Source organism: Zonotrichia albicollis, chromosome 22 (assembly GCF_047830755.1).
Source record: "Zonotrichia albicollis isolate bZonAlb1 chromosome 22, bZonAlb1.hap1, whole genome shotgun sequence".
In the NCBI taxonomy this organism is placed as follows: domain Eukaryota; kingdom Metazoa; phylum Chordata; class Aves; order Passeriformes; family Passerellidae; genus Zonotrichia; species Zonotrichia albicollis.
In genome coordinates this window covers 2,665,829-2,684,215 of record NC_133840.1, presented here as the reverse complement: position 1 = coordinate 2,684,215, position 18,387 = coordinate 2,665,829, and the positions used below count along the sequence as shown (strand labels likewise).

General features: G+C 41.4%; 2 protein-coding genes across 2 annotated transcripts in view; one reads left to right on the top strand and one right to left on the bottom strand.

Annotated features, from left to right (window-relative positions):
• Positions 1-18,387, bottom strand: part of PTRH2 (peptidyl-tRNA hydrolase 2) — an 86,153-nt gene that overhangs the window by 45,465 nt on the left and 22,301 nt on the right. The gene's annotated exons all lie outside the window — the stretch shown is intronic.
• Positions 1-18,387, top strand: part of VMP1 (vacuole membrane protein 1) — a 69,294-nt gene that overhangs the window by 43,955 nt on the left and 6,952 nt on the right. Inside the window, exons 8-10 of the mRNA XM_074557332.1 lie at positions 3,708-3,788; positions 8,418-8,534; positions 12,807-12,868. Coding sequence (XP_074413433.1) covers positions 3,708-3,788; positions 8,418-8,534; positions 12,807-12,868 — 260 coding nt within the window. The remainder of the gene's footprint in view (positions 1-3,707; positions 3,789-8,417; positions 8,535-12,806; positions 12,869-18,387) is intronic.

Genomic DNA, 18,387 nt, shown 5'->3' with positions numbered 1-18,387 from the left:
AATTATATAATGTATTATAATATATTATATTATATATATTATAATAATATATTCTAATAATATATTATAATATTAATAATATTATAATAATATATTTTATTAAAGCAGCTGTGCTGCAACTATTAGTTTATAGAGAGTTTATTTCCAATTCCAGCTTGTGAAAATGAATACAACAGTGCATTAGCAACACAGTAAAAGATCATGGGGGAATAAATAAAAATCAGAATAGAAACAACTCCCATGCAAATAAATCATGGAGCCATTTCAATAATTGTCTTGGAGTGGTTTATTTTCGAGATACTTTGCCATCAGATTTATGGAACTGCGAGGAAAAAAATATTTATTGGCTTATAAAAGTGAAATTATTGCTGCAAGCCCGTGAGCTTTGGGAAAGGGGGGAGCTGAAAATGCCCCAGTGAGCTCCTCCAGAAATCCCTGAATTCCAGGGAGAAATTCCAATTTCCTAAGGACAAAATCTGCTTTAGCACCTTTGGGTGTGAAATGAATTTGTAAAGAACCCTAAAGATTTTTCACTGTGTGTTTGTGTTGTTTTCCTTGGGGAAAGTCTTATAAATAAATAGAATAAAAGACTATTTTTTATAAAATAGAAATTGTTCTTATAAAGAGAACAATTCCAGGACACCTTTCCCAAGGACAAAATCTGCTTTATCACCTTTTGGTGTTTAAATGAATTTGTAAAAATCCCTAAAGATTTTTTATTGTGTCTTTGCCTGTTGTTTTCCTTGGGGAAAATCCTAGAAATAAATAAAATAAAATAAAATAGTATTTTTATAAAATAGAAATTGTTCTTATAGAAAGAGCAATTCCAGGACACCTTTCCCAAGGACAAAATCTGCTTTAGCACCTTGTGGTGTTTAAATGAATTTGTAAAAAACCCTAAAGATTTTTCAGTGTGTGTTTGTGTTGTTTTCCTTGGGGAAAATCCTAGAAATAAATAAAATGAGAATATTTTTATAAAGTAGAAATTGTTATTCTAAAAAGAGCAATTCCAGGACACCTTTCCCAAGGACAAAATCTGCTTTAGCACCTTTTGGTGTTTAAATGAATTTATAAAGAATCCTAAAGACTTTTCACTGTGTGTTTGGGGTTTTTTCCTTGGGAAAAGTCTTATAAATAAATGAAATAAAAGAATATTTTTATAAAGTATAAATTGTGCTTATAAAGAGAACAATTCCAGGACACCCTTTCTAAGGACAAAATCTGCTTTAGCACCTTTTGGTGTTTAAATGAATTTTTAAAGAACCCTAAATATTTTTCACTGTGTTTTTGTTGTTTTCCTTGGGGAGAATCCTAGAAATAAATAAAATGAGAATATTTTTATAAAGTAGAAATTGTTATTCTAAAAAGAGCAATTCCAGGATACTTTTCCCAAGGACAAAATCTGCTTTAGCACCTTGTGGTGTTTAAATGAATTTATAAAGAACCCTAAACATTTTCCACTGTGTTTGTATTGTTTTCCTTGGGGAAAATCTTATAAATAAATAAAATAAAAAGGTATTTTTATAAAATAGAAATATTTTATTCCCTGCATCCGGGACCCCTTTTTGGGTTCTGTTTCCTTGGAAAACCCGGAGGGAATTTGGGAACTGCCCTGGATGTCGCAACAGTTTCGGGCTGGGTCTCAGGAAATTGTTGTGTTTTGTTGTTTACAACAATTCCTGTCCAAATTCACTCTTTTAATTAAAAATAAAATAAAAATTAGTTTTATTTTCCAGATTGTTTCATTCAGAATAAGCTCAAGGGGTTGGTGCCACAGGTTTAATCCTCATGTTCTGGGGGAATCCTACAAAAATCAGGGAAATTTTTCATTTAAAAAGTGAATTTTGATCTTTTCCATTTTGTAATCGTGAGCCCAAGGTGTAACTCCTGGGCAAAGTGTGGAAATTCACCTTTATTGGATATTCTAGAGGGGTTTTATATTCCCCTGGGGTTAAAAATATCCCACTGAAAGATTTAGAAAATCTCATTTCTTGCAGTTTTCATTTGAGTTCTTTTTCCAGGCATTAAATACAATAAATAGAATTATTCTGCACTGAGTAATAATTATTTTTTGTTCAGTGTTTGGGTTTTTTTTTTTAATTTTCAAAAATGGAATTTAACTTTTTGAAAGCACAGTAATGGAGAAAAGTTACTACTTTAAAAAAGGGTGTAAAAAGAAGCAAATGGTCTCATCACAGATTTATTATTTTTTAATCTGCCACAGAAAATTTTCTCAATTCTACAGCTCAAAATTTAAATAATATGCAAGAACATTGTAAAATAATTGTAGTTTTCCTTCTTTGGTGTGTAGTATTTAAAGTTTCAACAGAACTGTAACCAAGCTCAAATTGCATAAATGTAATTTTTCTGGATTACCCTGCAGTTGCTTTAATCAATAATTAATGATATTCTAAATTCTACAATTCAACAGCAAAGGGTGGAATTTAGAATATCATTTAATTATTGATTACAGTCATTTCCTTGGGTAATTTATTGCATTGCTCCTGGAAAAAAAATCAGAATTTATTGCTTATTTGTATGTTTTTTAAAAGGAATGGGTAATTATTTTTTAATGTTTGCTGTTCCCAAGGATTCCCATTTTTCTGCAACTGCTGTGGCCAAGCCTGAGCAGGGAGCACTGAAAATAAATTGCTTTTATTTTTCTGGACAGAATTTTATCTCCTGTAAATTCCCTTCTCACATGCAACGAAACTGCTCGTGAGAATCTTTATTTTTGGTTTTTTTAAGGGGTTTCCTGGGTGTTTGGTGAATTTTGAGCCTCAGGAGTAAAAACTGTTCACAAAATAAAAGGAGGCAGCTCCAGTCACACCTCCCCTGCTTTAAAAGCAATTTAGGCTCAGTAATTTAAAGTCATTTAGGCTGGATTTTAATGAATTTTACAAGCCTGTTGTAGGCAGTGCCTGGAATTGGCAATTTTGGTTGAGATCCTGGGTTTGGGATTATTGGGATTATTGTGCTTTTTGTGTCCTCAGGAAATTCCTCAGAAAGGCATTGGAGGAATTCATTCCCTGGGCTTGTTTAAGGAATAGGTGCAAGCAGCCCTGGCATTCCAAAAACAGGGGAATTAAATAATGGGAAATCTGTTTTCAGAGCAGTTCCCCAAGATATGGGGAAATAAATCATGGGAAATCTGTTTCCAGAGCAGTGGGAGCTCAGGGTGTGAAAACCAAACTCAGTGAATGGGAGCTCCCATTCCACCACCACTGTCCCCCCAAACTCAGGGTTTCACTCTGACCTTCCTGCTTTAAAATTCCCCCAATTCCCAGGTGGGAAATCCTGGATATCACACACCTTCTGAGCTCTGTTCAGGTGGGGTTTTCCTCATTAATAATTTGATTTTCCTGCTGGATGTCACACACCTTCTGAGCTCTGTTCAGGTGGGGTTTTCCTCATTAATAATTTGATTTTCTTGCTGGATGTCACACACTTTCTGAGCTCTGTTCAGGTGGGGTTTCCTCATGAATAATTTGATTTTCCTGCTGGATATCCCACACCTTCTGAGCTCTGTTCAGGTGGGGTTTCCTCATGAATAATTTGATTTTCCTGCTGGATATCCCACACCTTCTGAGCTCTGTTCAGGTGGGGTTTCCTCATGAATAATTTGATTTTCCTGCTGGATGTCACACACCTTCTGAGCTCTGTTCAGGTGGGGTTTCCTCATGAATAATTTGATTTTCCTGTTGCAGGACTTTGCTTCCCGGGCGAGAGTGGCCGTGCAGAACCTGGTGCAGAAGGTCGGGTTCTTTGGGATCCTGGCCTGTGCCTCGGTGAGTTCCCCAGGAAATTGGGATTTATGGGCACAAAATGCAGCTCTTGCATGTCCTGCCATGCAGCTCAGGTTTGTTTGCACTTTCTGTGTCTCTCAGGGAGACAAAAGCTGCTGGAATTGTGTCATTGTTGCTTTAGGTGTTGGTGGATTGTGTTTGACATTCTCGACATGCTCAGATGCAGAGGTGGGCATGGACTGAGAGGGGAAAGGTCCCTGCAGAAATCCTGGTTGGGGTGTCCATCCATCCCTTCCAAACCTCCCAAATCTGCTCTTTGGGCCCTCAGGAACCAGAGAGGGCAGAAAAAAGGAAGCAAATTTCAGTTGTGGCTGTGGGGCTACAAACTGCTCATGGCTTTTTTAATCAAGGGGTGAAAGGAGCACCTCCAGTGATGCTATTTTAGTTTTTTAGTAGGATAATGCTCTTCTTCCAGAATAAAAAAATAATATTGGAGGTTTAACACTCTCTCTGGAGCTGGCAGGAGTGGTGAGCCTTGTTCTTCATCCCACACACAAACTGTGGGATGTGATGCAGAGTGTGGGACCCCCAATCCCATTTTTCTGCATCCCCCAGCTCTGAGGTTTCACTCCACATTGTCCAGCATCTCTTGTTTCCCTAAAGATGACACAGCCAGCTGCTTGCTGAGTGGGGGTAACCTGTGTTGGAATTAATCTGATCACAGCTGCTGACACAAAGCTGCTGCTCACTGATCCTCACAAATGTTTTCATGTTTGCAGTGAGTTTGTCCTCCCAGAGCTGCTCCTGCTCTGACACATCCCTGTCCCTCCCCTGTCCCTGTCACCAGCACAGCCTGGAGCTGGCAGGGTGAGGGACTGGCCGGGGTGCAGGAATGGAGGAAAGGGTTGGGAACACCTCCTGTATTTAAACATTTAAATATTTAAACATTTGTTTAACTTCTTCCCCGCTTTGCTGCTCAGCCCTGGGCTGGGGGAGGGATCAGGATCCACCAGGGCACACCTGGGCTGTGTGAGTGTGGGTTTGTGTGAGTTTGTCAGTGTGGGTTTGTGAGTGTGGGTTTGTGAGTGTGGGTTTGTGTGTGAGTTTGTGAGTGTGAGTTTGACAGTGTGAGTTTGTCAGTGTGAGTTTGTCAATGTGGGTTTGTCAGAGTTTGTGAATGTGATTTTGTGAGTGTGAGTTTGTCAGTGTGAGTTTGTCAATGTGGGTTTGTAAGGTTTGTGAGTGTGAGTTTGTCAGTGTGTTTGTGAGTGTGAGTTTGTGTGTGAGTTTGTGAGTGTGAGTTTGTGTGTGAGTTTGTGAGTGTGAGTTTGTGAATGTGGGTTTGTCAGAGTTTGTGAGTGTGAGTTTGTCAATGTGAGTTTGTCAATGTGTTTGTGAGTGTTTGTGAGTGTGAGTTTGTAAGTGTGAGTTTGTAAGTGTGAGTTTGTCAGTTTGTCAGTGTGAGTTTGTGAGTGTGAGTTTGTGAGTGTGAGTTTGTCAGTGTGAGTTTGTCAGTGTGAGTTTGTCAGTGTGAGTTTGTCAGTGTGAGTTTGTGAGTGTGAGTGTGTGAGTTTGTCAGTGTGAGTTTGTCAGTGTGAGTTTGTCAATGTCCTCCCACAGCAGCTGTAGGAAAAGGCAGAGGTGGAAGGTTCCAGAAGCCTTGGCAAAGCAGGAATGCAGCGCTGTCCCTCTGGGTGAGCCAGGGGAAGGGAAGCACCCCCTCCATGTTCTCCTTGAATTGATCTGAATTCACCAGCCCAGGGGCACCTCAGCATTTCTCTCCTCTGTTTGCCTCCCCTGTAACTGTGACGTTCCTCCTGCATTTCAGCAGTTTTATTTGATGTGTATTTTATGAGAATTTGCTGGTGAAGTCATGGCTGTCCCAGCTGTGGGCCCTTGTCTCTCAAGTGGTGGCTTCAAAATGCTGCAGAAAACCCCCAGCAAATGGAAATGAGAATTCTGCAGGCTTGTCCAGTGAAGCCAACTGCCTGTCGTGGTGTTTAGTGGCAATAAGGAAGTCAGGATTGTCTGCAGTTTATTTCTATATAAAGGCAGCTCTGGGCAGGGAACAAAGCAAGAGTCAGCCCCAAGTTCCTCGCTGTGACTGGTGAGAATTTGCCCTCTTGTTTTTGTGGCCTTTTTTTTTGGCAACTTTGAGTAACAAGCACAGAGCAAACCTTGCTGGGGATGTGCTGAGTAAATTCTGCACCCACAGCAGCCCTGCCCCAAACTGCAGGGATTGAAATGGTCTGTGAACCAACAAAATCCCTCAGAGCAACCAGCCCAGAAGAGCCTGGAGCAGCCTTGGCTCCAGGAGCAGAATGTTCTGGGGCAATCCCTGACAGCTCCAGGGGCAGAATGTTCTGGAACAATCCCTGCCAGCTCCAGGGGCAGAAGGTTCTGGAGCAATCACTGACAGCTCCAGGAGCAGAAGGTTCTGGAACAATCATTGCCAGGAGCAGAAGGTTCTGGGGCAATCATTGCCAGGGGCAGAAGGTTCTGGGGCAATCCCTGACAGCTCCAGGAGCAGAAGGTTCTGGAACAATCCCTGCCAGCTCCAGGGGCAGAAGGTTCTGGAACAATCATTGCCAGGGGCAGAATGTTCTGGAACAACCATTCCCAGCTCCAGGAGCAGAAGGTTCTGGAGCAATCATTGCCAGGGGCAGAAGGTTCTGGAACAGTCATTCCCAGCTCCAGGGGCAGAAGGTTCTGGAACAATCACTGACAGCTCCAGGAGCAGAAGGTTCTGGAACAATCATTGCCAGGAGCAGAAGGTTCTGGAACAATCCCTGCCAGCTCCAGGAGCAGAAGGTTCTGGAACAATCCCTGACAGCTCCAGGGGCAGAATGTTCTGGAACAATCATTGCCAGCTCCAGGAGCAGAATGTTCTGGAACAACCATTGCCAGGAGCAGAAGGTTCTGGAGCAATCATTCCCAGCTCCAGGAGCAGAAGGTTCTGGAACAATCCCTGACAGCTCCAGGGGCAGAATGTTCTGGAACAATCATTCCCAGCTCCAGGGGCAGAATGTTCTGGAACAACCATTCCCAGCTCCAGGGGCAGAAGGTTCTGGAACAACCATTCCCAGCTCCAGGGGCAGAAGGTTCTGGAACAATCATTCCCAGCTCTGTGGCCCCAGCAGCTGCCCCAGGTGGGCAGGGCAGGGGGAGCCTGCTGGTTTGAACCCAGTTCAGATTTCTCCCTCTGCAGGTGCTGCTGTGGCTGCTCATAAATAAATCTGAATTTCTGCTCTCCAGCAGCCCAGTGCAACCCTTTGTCACAGGCTGCAGGTTTGGTGCAGAGTGTCCTTTATTATTCCATTTTTTTAAAATCACAAAACTCTTTATGCCCTCTTTATTCCATTTTTTAAATCCCAAAAGCCCAACAGAACCACGCTGCTCCTGGGAGTGACCCTGCTCAGACACTGCCCCTGTGCTCCAGGCTGACAGGGAAAGGTTGGAATTCAGACACTTTCTTGATTTCATTTCAAAAATATTTTACAGATACTATCACCATACCAAAAGTCAGGCCAGCAGTTTAATAATAATAAAAAATTCTTTTAATTTTAAATGAAATGCATATGCTTAATAAAATCTAATCAGTGTTTTTAAACTGGATACATATGAGTGTAAATGCCAGTTTTTCATGCAGGTTCTCAGCTGGAATCACTGGGGATCAGTTGAAACTCTGGCTTCCAAGAGCGATGTGCTTGTCAGAGAGAAAATGTGATAAATCCCTCAGAATGGCTTTGCTGTGGTTTCTGTGCATTTCACACAGAAAACTTTTCCTTGGTTTTTTTCAGGATGCAGGGGTGGGGAGGGACCCTGAGGATGGAATTGTCTGGACAGTGTTTGGCTGAATCCCAATGAGCTCTGTGTGGGACAGCAACATTTCTGTCATTATTGGGACACGAGAGCTTTGCATCAAGAGAAGGGAAAATGTTCATTTTTCACAATTCCAGCCCCTGTGGTGCAGTGACTGCCCAGTGCCATCCTGGGACTCCTCTCCTGTTCCCTCACTCAAATTCTGTCAAGTCCATCTCAATTTTTTATTCTGATTTGCTTAAGTGTTAATGATTTTTTTGGTTAGTAGGAAGAGAAGAGTTATTCTGTTGTGTAAAATTTTATTCGATAAATGGACTTTTGTATTGTATTGTATTTGAAATTTGTATTGAATTGTATTTGAAATTGTATTTGAAGCTTGATTTTAATGTGTTTAATAGTTTTTTATATGATTAAATATTATAATTGGAATTACAGGTTTGATTTTTATTTAGGGCTAAAACTTGCTAGGTTAGATTTTCATATTTATTACTCTGCTAAATTGTTTTTGAAGAGATTTTTGGATCCATTCTGGATTAGGGTTAGGAGTGTGATTATTATTATTATAATTCTGTTTTACCACACGTGCCCAAAGCTCTTTTTTTTTGCTGTTTCTGTGTGAATCAGGATTATTTTCCTGTGGTGTGTTTGTGTGAGAGGCTCTGAATTTCTCTGCCTGTTTTTCCACTCACACATTGTTGATGGAGCAAAATGACCTTGAGCTTGTGGGAACGGGAGTTTGGGGAGGATGAGAATGGGCAGCAAAAACACGGCAAGAAATGCAAACTGTCCATCCCAATGTGCAATTCTGCAATTCCTGACCCCCTTTCTTTCCCTGCCTTGCACCCACAGATCCCAAACCCCCTGTTCGACCTGGCCGGGATCACCTGCGGCCACTTCCTGGTGCCCTTCTGGACCTTCTTCGGTGCCACCCTGATTGGAAAAGCTGTGATCAAAATGCACATCCAGGCAAGTGCTGCCCCCCAGGCCTCTGAAACTCTGAGTCCTTCCCTGCCTGTTCCATTGGGTTATTTGGGGATGAAACCTCTGAAACTCTGAGTCCTTCCCTGCCTGTTCCACTGCGTTATTTGGGGATGAAACTTTTCAAACTCTGATTCCTTCCCTGCCTGTTCCACTGCGTTATCTGGGAGTGAAACCTCTGAAACTCTGATTCCTTCCCTGCCTGTTCCACTGGGATATTTGGGGATGAAACTTTTCAAACTTTAATTCTTTCCCTGCCTGTTCCACTGTGTTATATGGGGATGAAACTTTTCAAACTCTGATTCCTTCCCTGCCTGTTCCACTGGGTTATTTGGGGATGAAACTTTTCAAACTTTAATTCTTTCCCTGCCTGTTCCACTGCGTTATTTGGGGATGAAACTTTTCAAACTTTGATTTTTTTCCTGCCCCACTGTGTTATATGGGGATGAAACTTTTGAAATTTTGATTCTTTCCCTGCCCCACTGTGTTATATGGGGATAAAACCTTTGAAATTTTGATTTTTTCCCTGCCTGTTCCCCTGTGTTATATGGGGATGAAACTTTTCAAACTTTAATTCTTTCCCTGCCTGTTCCCCTGTATTATATGGGGATGAAACCCCTGAAACTTTGATTTTTTCCCTGCCCCACTGTGTTATATGGGGATGAAACCCCTGAAACTTTGATTTTTTCCCTGCCTGTTCCACTGGGTTATTTGGGAGTGAAACCTCTGAAATTTTGATTCTTTCCCTGCCTGTTCCCCTGTGTTATATGGGGATGAAAACTCTGAAATTTTGATTCTTTCCCTGCCTGTTCCACTGTGTCACTTGGGGATGCAACTTTTCAAACTTTGATTTTTTCCCTGCCTGTTCCACTGTGTTTTTTGAGGATGAAAACTCTGAAACTTTGATTCTTTCCCTGCCCCACTGTGTTTTTTGGGGATGAAACCCCTGAAACTTTGATTTTTTTCCCTGCCTGTTCCACTGTGTCACTTGGGGATGCAACTTTTCAAACTTTGATTTTTTCCCTGCCACACTATGTTTTTTGGGGATGAAACCCCTGAAACTTTCATTTTTTTCCCTGCCTGTTCCACTGGGTTATTTGGGAGTGAAACCCCTGAAATTTTGATTCTTTCCCTGCCTGTTCCACTGTGTTATATGGGAGTGAAACCCCTGAAACTTTAATTTTTTTCCCTGCCCCACTGTGTTATATGGGGATGAAAACTCTGAAAATTAGATTTTTCACTTGGGGATGAAACTTTTCAAACTTTGATTCTTTCCCTGCCTGTTCCACTGTGTTATATGGGGATGAAACCCCTGAAACTTTGATTTTTTTCCCTGCCCCACTGTGTTATATGGGGATGAAAACTCTGAAATTTTGATTTTTTCCCTGCCCCACTGTGTTTTTTGGGGATGAAAACTCTGAAAACTTGATTTTTTCCCTGCCTGTTCCCCTATGTTTTTTGGGGATGAAACTTTTGAAATTTTGATTTTTTCCCTGCCTGTTCCCCTGTGTTATATGGGAGTGAAACCTCTGAAATTTTGATTTTTTCCCTGTTCCCCTATGTTTTTTGGGGCTAAAACCTTTGAAATTTTGATTTTTTCCCTGCCTGTTCCCCTGTGTTTTTTGGGGCTAAAACCTTTGAAATTTTGATTTTTTTCCCTGCCTGTCCCCCTGTATCACTTGGGAATGAATCCTGCAGTCTCCTTGCCCGACTTGAAGTCATGGAAATTAATTTGGTGCAAAGGATTTACAATAAGTGAGTAATTTCCAGCTGCTGACCCCTCAGGAAATTGGTGGTTAGCCAAAATATTTACCTACAGTCATCACCAGCCTGCCAGCAGTGAGCTCCTTTTTGGTCCCAAACCCTCATTTGCACTTTAAAATGCCCTTTTTTAGCTGGGCCAGCCCATTTTGGGTGGATTTGCTGCAGTTTTGGGGCAGTTGGGTGTCGCAGGTGGGACGTGCTGAGTTTCAGTTCTTTGCACAACTGAGAATTCACAAAATTGCACAACTGAGAATTCACAAAATGTGAATTTTCCTGGAGCTGCACCACCCTGCCCTGAGGAGAGAGCTGGGTTTGTTTCTGGGGATTTGTGGTGTGGTCAGGGCTGGAGCTCTCTCTGTTTTTGGGGTGTTTTCAGCTGATTTTGGGTTTTTGCAGCGTCTCTGCCTCTGTTGTTTGCAAATCTCTGCTGTGACTCCCATCAGAAGCTTTAAATAAAAAAATATTTCATGTTCCAGCCTCATCAGGCTGCTTTAAAATCTTTATTTTGCCCTAAACATGAGCTCTTTTCTTCCCATCATTTTTTAATGGTTGTTTTATTTTGCCCAACAAAACAACAAATAGATGTGGAAATTCTTCCATTTCTTGGGATCAAACAGCTTTTTCTCCACACTTATTTTTGTATTAGCTGAATTTTCTTCTGCTTTTAAATCCATGTGTTGCTAAAATGTGTTCTGGCAGCACAGAAAAGTGAAATAACATCAGCTAATATTCCTTTTATTATTTTAATTGCCTTGTTCAGCTACCACAGTGTTTGCTGTGTAATTTATAGTGCTCCACACTCAGACCCCATGTAAGTGAAAAACCATTTCCCAGTGCCTTGGACAGTTGATAAATCATGATTTTGTCATTTAATTCTCTTTTTCAAGCACACCCTTGTGCAATAACCTTGATTTTTTGGAGTGATCTGGCTGGAATTTGGGAAATGTGAGAGTCATGGAAAATGTTTTAATGCAGTGACTGCCCAGTGCCATCCTAGGACTCCTCTCCTGTTCCCTCACTCAAATTCTGTCAATTCCATCCCAATTTTTTATTCTGATTTGCTTAAGCGTTAATGATTTTTTTTGGTCAGTAGGAAATGAAGAGTTATTCTGTTGTGTAAAATTTTATTCGATAAATGGACTTTTTTCTAAGGTTGAAATTGTGTTTGAAGCTTGATTTTAATGTGTTTAGTAGTTTTTTATATGATTAAATATTATATTTGGAATTACAGGTTTGATTTTTATTTAGGACTAAAACTTGCTAGGTTAGATTTTCATATTTATTACTCTGAAGAGATTTTTGGATCCATTCTGGATTAGGGTTAGGAGTGTGATTATTATTATAATTATAATTATAATAATATATTATATTATTATATTTCTGTTTTATCCCACGTGCCCAAAGCTCTTTTCTTTTTTGCTGTTTCTGTGTGAATCAGGGTTATTTTTTATTTTCCCCTCTGGGGTGTGTTTGTGTGAGGGGCTCTGAATTTCTCTGCCTGTTTTTCCACTCACACATTGTTGATGGAGCAAAATGACCTTGAGCTTGTGGGAATGGGAGTTTGGGGAGGATGAGAATGGGCAGCAAAAACACGGCAAGAAATGCAAACTGCAGCAAGCAGGGCCAGAAAGGGAACGGATTTTTAATCCCTTCTGCCTCTTTTCTGAGGAGAAAAATAAAAAATATTGAAAATATTGAGAATACTGACATATTGAAAGTATTGGAAATATTGAAATATTGAAAATATGGAAAATATTGAAAATACTGAAATATTGAACATGCTGAAATACTGAAATGTTGAAAATACTGAAATGTTGAAAATATTGAAAATACTGAAATGTTGAGAATACTGAAATACTGAAATATTGAAAATATTGAAAATACTGAAATATTGAAAATATTGAAATATTGAAAATATTGAAATATTGAAAATACGGAAATATGGGAAATATTGAAAATATGGGAAATAGTGAAAATACAGAAGTATTGATAATACTGAAATACTGGAATATGGAAAATATTGAAAATACTGAAATACAGAAATATTGAAAATACTGAAATACGGAAAATATTGAAAATACTGAAATATTGAAAATACTGAAATGCAGAAAATATTGAAAATACTGAAAATACTGAATTATTGAAAATACTGAAATACGGAAAACATTGAAAATGCTGAAATGTGGAAAATATTGAAAATACTGAAAATACTGAATTATTGAAAATACTGAAATGCAGAAAATATTGAAAATACTGAAATACAGAAAATATTGAAAATACTGAAATACGGAAAATATTGAAAATATTGAAAATATTGAAAATTATGAAATATTGAAAATACTGAAATACGGAAAATATTGAAAATACTGAAAATACTGAATTATGGAAAATATTGAAAATATTGAAAATCCTGCAAAAGCAAGAGGAGAGGAGGAAGGGTGGGCAGGAGCACAGGGTGGCTCCGGGCTGGGTGTGACCGCTCTTGTCCCTCCACAGAAACTCTTCGTCATCATCACCTTCAGCAAACACATCGTGGAGCAGATGGTGGCCCTCATCGGGTGAGTCATTCCCAGCTCAGCAATTCATTCATTAATTCATTAATAATTCATTAATTAACGCCTGCCCCCATCAGGCTGGGTGTTTTGGGGCAGGGTTGTGGCATCAGCTCAGAGCTTTCACCCCAAACCAAAATTCAGCCCTTCCTCTCTCCCATCCATCATTTATGGGGTTTCTGTACTGGGATCCTATGGTAAAAAAAAAAGAGAATTTTTATAGAAAATTCTATTTCTAGAAAAAAAAAATTAATAGAATTCTGTGGTTCCATATTAAAAAGCTGAGATTTTATGCAGTGTTTAAGGCTGACAATAAAAATCCTCCTGAACTGGAAGTACCTCATACATTTACAACATTAAATCAGTCATAAAACAGCAGAATGAGAAATTTGGTGTGTGGAGCTTGGTCCCCATTCTGTTAAATTCTGTAGAAATGGATAAAGTGTCCTGGTTTTGAGAAGGTTTGGTTTGGGTTTTTTAAAACTAAAATGAATCCAGCCTAACATAAATCCATAAAATAAATGTTGAGGTGTTCCTGCTTTTCCAAGGTCTCTTCTCTGGGGGAAATGGATATTTTGCTGCTCAAAGTGTAATAACTATTTTCACATAAAAACCACACTCCTCAAGAGAAGTTCCAGGGCAGGAATGTCTGGAAATAATTCCTTTTAAACCAAAACTGCGAGCAGTGATGCTGAAAGAGAAAAGGAGTGTCAGAAGAACCTTGCAGGGCATTCCACTGATGGAACAAATCCTTTATTATTCCTGATCATCTGCTCTCCACCAAAACTCAGAATGAATTTGTTGCTGTGAACATTATTTTAAACAAGAGAGGGAGGGAGGGCAATGTGGTTTCTTTTCAGCACCCTGAGTTTGTCTCAGCATCAATCACTGCACACAGTTTGATCTGCCCCTAGCTCAGGTACAATTCCCGAGGATTTTTACTCTCCTGTGGATGCTTTCAGCCAAACCCAGCAGATTTTTCCTACTTCATCTGTCTTGGAGATAATTTTGCATGGAATTACTTCGAGAGCGTTCACAGGAGCTGTGCTGGGCTCGGCTTTTATGGGAGGGTTGATGTCAGAGGTAAAAAATGTTCCTGGGAGACAGTGAGATTTCTGGAATGTCCTGGTACCCTTGGCTTTTCCCAGCATTACCTCATCAATTCTGGTGCAGGGGAGCCTCAAACATGTTAAACAATACCTTGCTCTAAAAGCCCTGTTATTGAATTAAAGCTCAGCTCTGTTTCATGGGCACTAACTTCATTTTAATCAAATCCTCTCCACCACAATGACTTTTGGACTTTTCTTTGTCAGGGTTGTTGCTCTTAAACAATAGGAAATAACTGAGCACAATACCTGAAAATAATTAATGTGCTGATAGCCAGGATAAATGGAACTTGGAAGATTAAGTTGAGAGATAAAGTCTGAGGAAATCTGATTTTATAAGCCAGGGAGAATTTCTTGACAATTTTGTGATTTTTAGTCAAAAAGGCAAAACTTGATTTAGGTGCAAACCTTGTTTTTATTGTCACTGGGTCCCTCCCTGAGCCTGCTATAACCAGGTATTTAATATCATTTAATTTGATTTTACAGTTTTGTCTAGGTCTCCATTACAAACTTTACTATAATATATACTATATTTACTATATATATATATATATACTATATATATACACTATATATATACTATATACTATATATATACTATATACTGTATATATACTATATACTATATATATATACATATACTATATATATATAGTATATATAAATATATACTATATTTACTATATAATATATATATACACTATATTTACTATATTTACTATATATACTTTTTCTATTCATTAAATAAAAAAGGAAAAAAAGAAAATGTGGCAGGAAATTAAGAAGCTGTTTACAGAAAATTTTAAATTTTTGTGGAATTTTTTGGCAACAAACCTTGTTGGGAATGAGGGAGATGAGTGGGTTTGAGGAGTGGGGTTGGTGTGAGGTGGAAATCCAGGCTGAGGAGGATTTCCAGAGGTGCTGGAATTCCCAGCCTGTCCCAGCAGCTCCTGATTTTTGGTGGTTTTTGGTGAATTTTGGTGCCTCAGAGCTGGGACAGGATCCTGCCCTCCCTGGGCTGGAGTTGTTCTGTGTTCTGTCACTTCAGCAAGGCTTTGTTGCTGATTTTATTCAGCTCTTTATCACCTCGTGTGCTGGGGAGGTTTTTGGCTGCTCCATCTTTCTGTTCCTGTTTTTCACCCTCAGAGCAGGGTGATGCTCTCTGGGAAGGGGCAGCTCCAAATGGGGGTTAAGAATTCCCAAAAAAACCACTGAAGAAGTATTTCTGAAAGCACACAGCATCCACTAAACTGTGCCCATCCATTCTGGTGGGAAATGGTCAGAAAGAAAGAAAAAATGTACATTTTTTTAGGGAGAAATCCCACCCTGGCCCCACAGATTCCCTGTGCTGTGGTTAATGGTGAACCTGGAGTGTCTGGGATTGTTCCTGCAAGAGGTGCTCAGGCCCAGGGCTGGATCCTACAGCAAAACCAGTGAATTCCTGCCTAAATGAGAGTCCCAGAAGGGTTTGGGTTGGGAGGGATCCTGAAGCTCATCCAGTCCCACCCCTCACTCCCACTGCTGGCCTGGGACACTTCAGGGACAGCCACAGCCTCTGGTGCCCTGTTAGTTCTGAAAGACTCAGAAACTGATTTATGAGATTAAAACAGAACCCAGAGAGATTTTGCTACTTTGATTTTTAATCCCCTTCTCATGGGTGCTACCTCTGAAAATCCAACAAACTCTGGGAAATCCACCCAAAAATATCAGAGCTCCTGAAGTGTCCCTGCTTTTGTGGGAGATCTTCCCCCTTCCCAGCTGTGCAGGGCACTGTGAGTGATTGCACAGTGAAATAAAAGCAGTTTTTTGGTCCCAGGCTCGGGAAGCTCAGCCTGGACAAACCAGTTTGTTGCTATTTCTTGTGCCATAATTCTTTGCTTACAGCTTAATCTCAGTTGATGCTGGTAAAGGGAGCGTGGTGTTCCTTCCACCAAAAAAGCACAAATGAGATCATGGGGACTGAGGTAACTGGAAAGTTTGCTTAAAGATTGTTGGGGTTTTTTTTTTTAGTCAAAAATAATTGACAGTACAGGTTGAGGTTATTTCTTTAGAGCACAAGGCAAGAAGTGATAAAGGGACAAGCAGAAATCTTGTCCTGGGGTGGGGAGAGCTGGGCAGGAGCTTCTCAACCTCCAGGCAGGAATTTTGGAAGGTTAAACCAATCCCATTGACATTGTTGGTTGAAAACTCAGCAACCTCCCTGCATCAGAAACCTGGGGATGTGTCCTGAGCACAGCAGAGCAGCCCCACACAAAAATGGCTTTATTGCCCTGAAAGGGACCCAGATGTGGCTGAAATCTGAGGAGCTTTGGTGTTGAAAGGCTGCCAGTGGATCACAACAGAATTAGAAGAGTTTATTTGCAAAAGACTTGAAGGATTTAACTGAATAAGCAAAGGTTTTTTTCTCCTAAATTGAGTTTTTAAAAGAATCTTTAAAAAGCAAGCAGAAGCTTGGTTCCAAAGAGCAGCAGTGAGCAGAGCCGAGGCCGGGCAGGTCAGAGATGTTGCAATTGCTCATTTGGAAAGCGCTGATGGAACATCACAGAATGTCCCAAGGAAAAGCAGCCCCGGAGCCTCCTGGGCTGCCCTGGCCATGGAGCAGAGCTCAGGTGAGCCAGGACACACCTGGGCCCATTCTACCCCTGCAGGATCCCTTCCCCCATCTCAGAGAGCAAATGAACCTTTAAACCCCAAAACCTCCCTGTTAAACCTGACCATAAACCAGATTTATTTTCTGCAGCTTCAGAGCTCTGGGCACAGGGAACAGCTCAGCCCCAGAGCTGAGCTGGGAGCAGGGCAGGTTCTGGGGGCTCTGCTTGTCCCACGTTAGGCTGGGCAGGGAGCCCCAGACGCCAGGAGTCAGGGTTTGGGCAGCCCCCCATTTCCCTAAACCTAACCCAGGTTTTGGGCAGTCTCAGCTTTTCCCAAACCTAACCTAGGTTTTGGGCAACCCTAGTCCCAGGTTTCCCTAAGCCTAATCCAGGTTTTGGGCAGCCCCAACTCCCAGGATTCAGGTCTTGGGCAGCCCCAGGTTTCCCTAAACCTAACCCAGGTTTTGGGCAGTCTCAGCTCTCAGGATTCAGGTTTTGGGCAGTCTCAGCTTTTCCTAAACCTAACCTAGATTTTGGGCAACCCCAGTCCCAGGTTTCCCTAAGCCTAAACCAGGTTTTGGGTAGATGCAGGTTTCCCTGACCCAGGTTTTGGGTAGATCCAGGTTTCCCTGACCCAGGTTTTGGGTAGATGCAGGTTTCCCTAATTCAGGTTTTCGGCAGGCCCAGGTCTCCCTAAGCCAGGTTTTGGGTAGATCCAGGTTTCTCTAAGCCTCAGCCAGGTTTTGGGTAGATGCAGGTTTCCCTAAGCCAGGTTTTGGGTAGATCCAGGTTTTGGGCAGTCCCAGGTTTCCCTGAGCCAGGTTTTGGGTAGATCCAGGTTTCCCTAATTCAGGTTTTGGGTAGATCCAGGTTTCCCTAATTCAGGTTTTGGGTAGATGCAGGTTTCTCTAATCCAGGTTTTGGGTAGATCCAGGTTTCCCTGACCCAGGTTTTGGACAGGCCCAGGTTTCCCTGACCCAGGTTTTGGGCAGATCCAGGTTTTGGGCAGATCCAGGTTTCCCTGAGCCAGGTTTTGGGCAGATCCAGGTTTCCCTGAGCCAGGTTTTGGGCAGATCCAGGTTTCCCTGAGCCAGGTTTTGGACAGGCCCAGGTTTCCCTGAGCCAGGTTTTGGGTAGATCCAGGTTTCCCTGACCCAGGTTTTGGGCAGGCCCAGGTTTCCCTGACCCAGGTTTTGGGCAGATCCAGGTTTTGGGCCGGCCCAGCTCGCAGGGCTGAGTCAGGCTCAGGCTGAGCCCGTGAGTCACTGCAGGGTCCTGCTGGTGGTGCAGCCTCGGGGAAGTGGATGGTTTAAATACTGTGAGAATCTTTATCAGCACAGGAAATGACAGCTCATTAAAATACTAACCGTTGAGCCAGTTTAGATCACTGTCTGGAAAAAAATTAACCATTGAAGGCTCAGAGGGCTCACACCAAGAAAGGTGCCCCGTTGAGACAAGGACACGTTATGCAAATGAATCAGCTTTGCTAATTGGCCAGTGGCATAAAAATATTTCCACTGGAATCTGGTTTTAAAACATCCGACTTCCAAAGAAGTCTGTGCCACTGTGCTGGACTGAAGTTTTGAGGGAGGGGTGGGTAAAACACCCTAAATATTGAAATGCCCAAATCCAGAGCTTGTTCTGTAAAATACCCTAAATACTAAAATCTCCAAATCCAGAGCCTGTTCCTAAATGTTGCATTGCTTTGGAGCTGCAGGATGGATTTTTCTGAGAGGAATGGAGAAGCGGGAATCTCGCTCAGTCGGTGTTGGTGGGTGGTGATGTTTTCCATCAGTGCAGGGAAGGTGACAGCCTCTGCCTGCCCCCC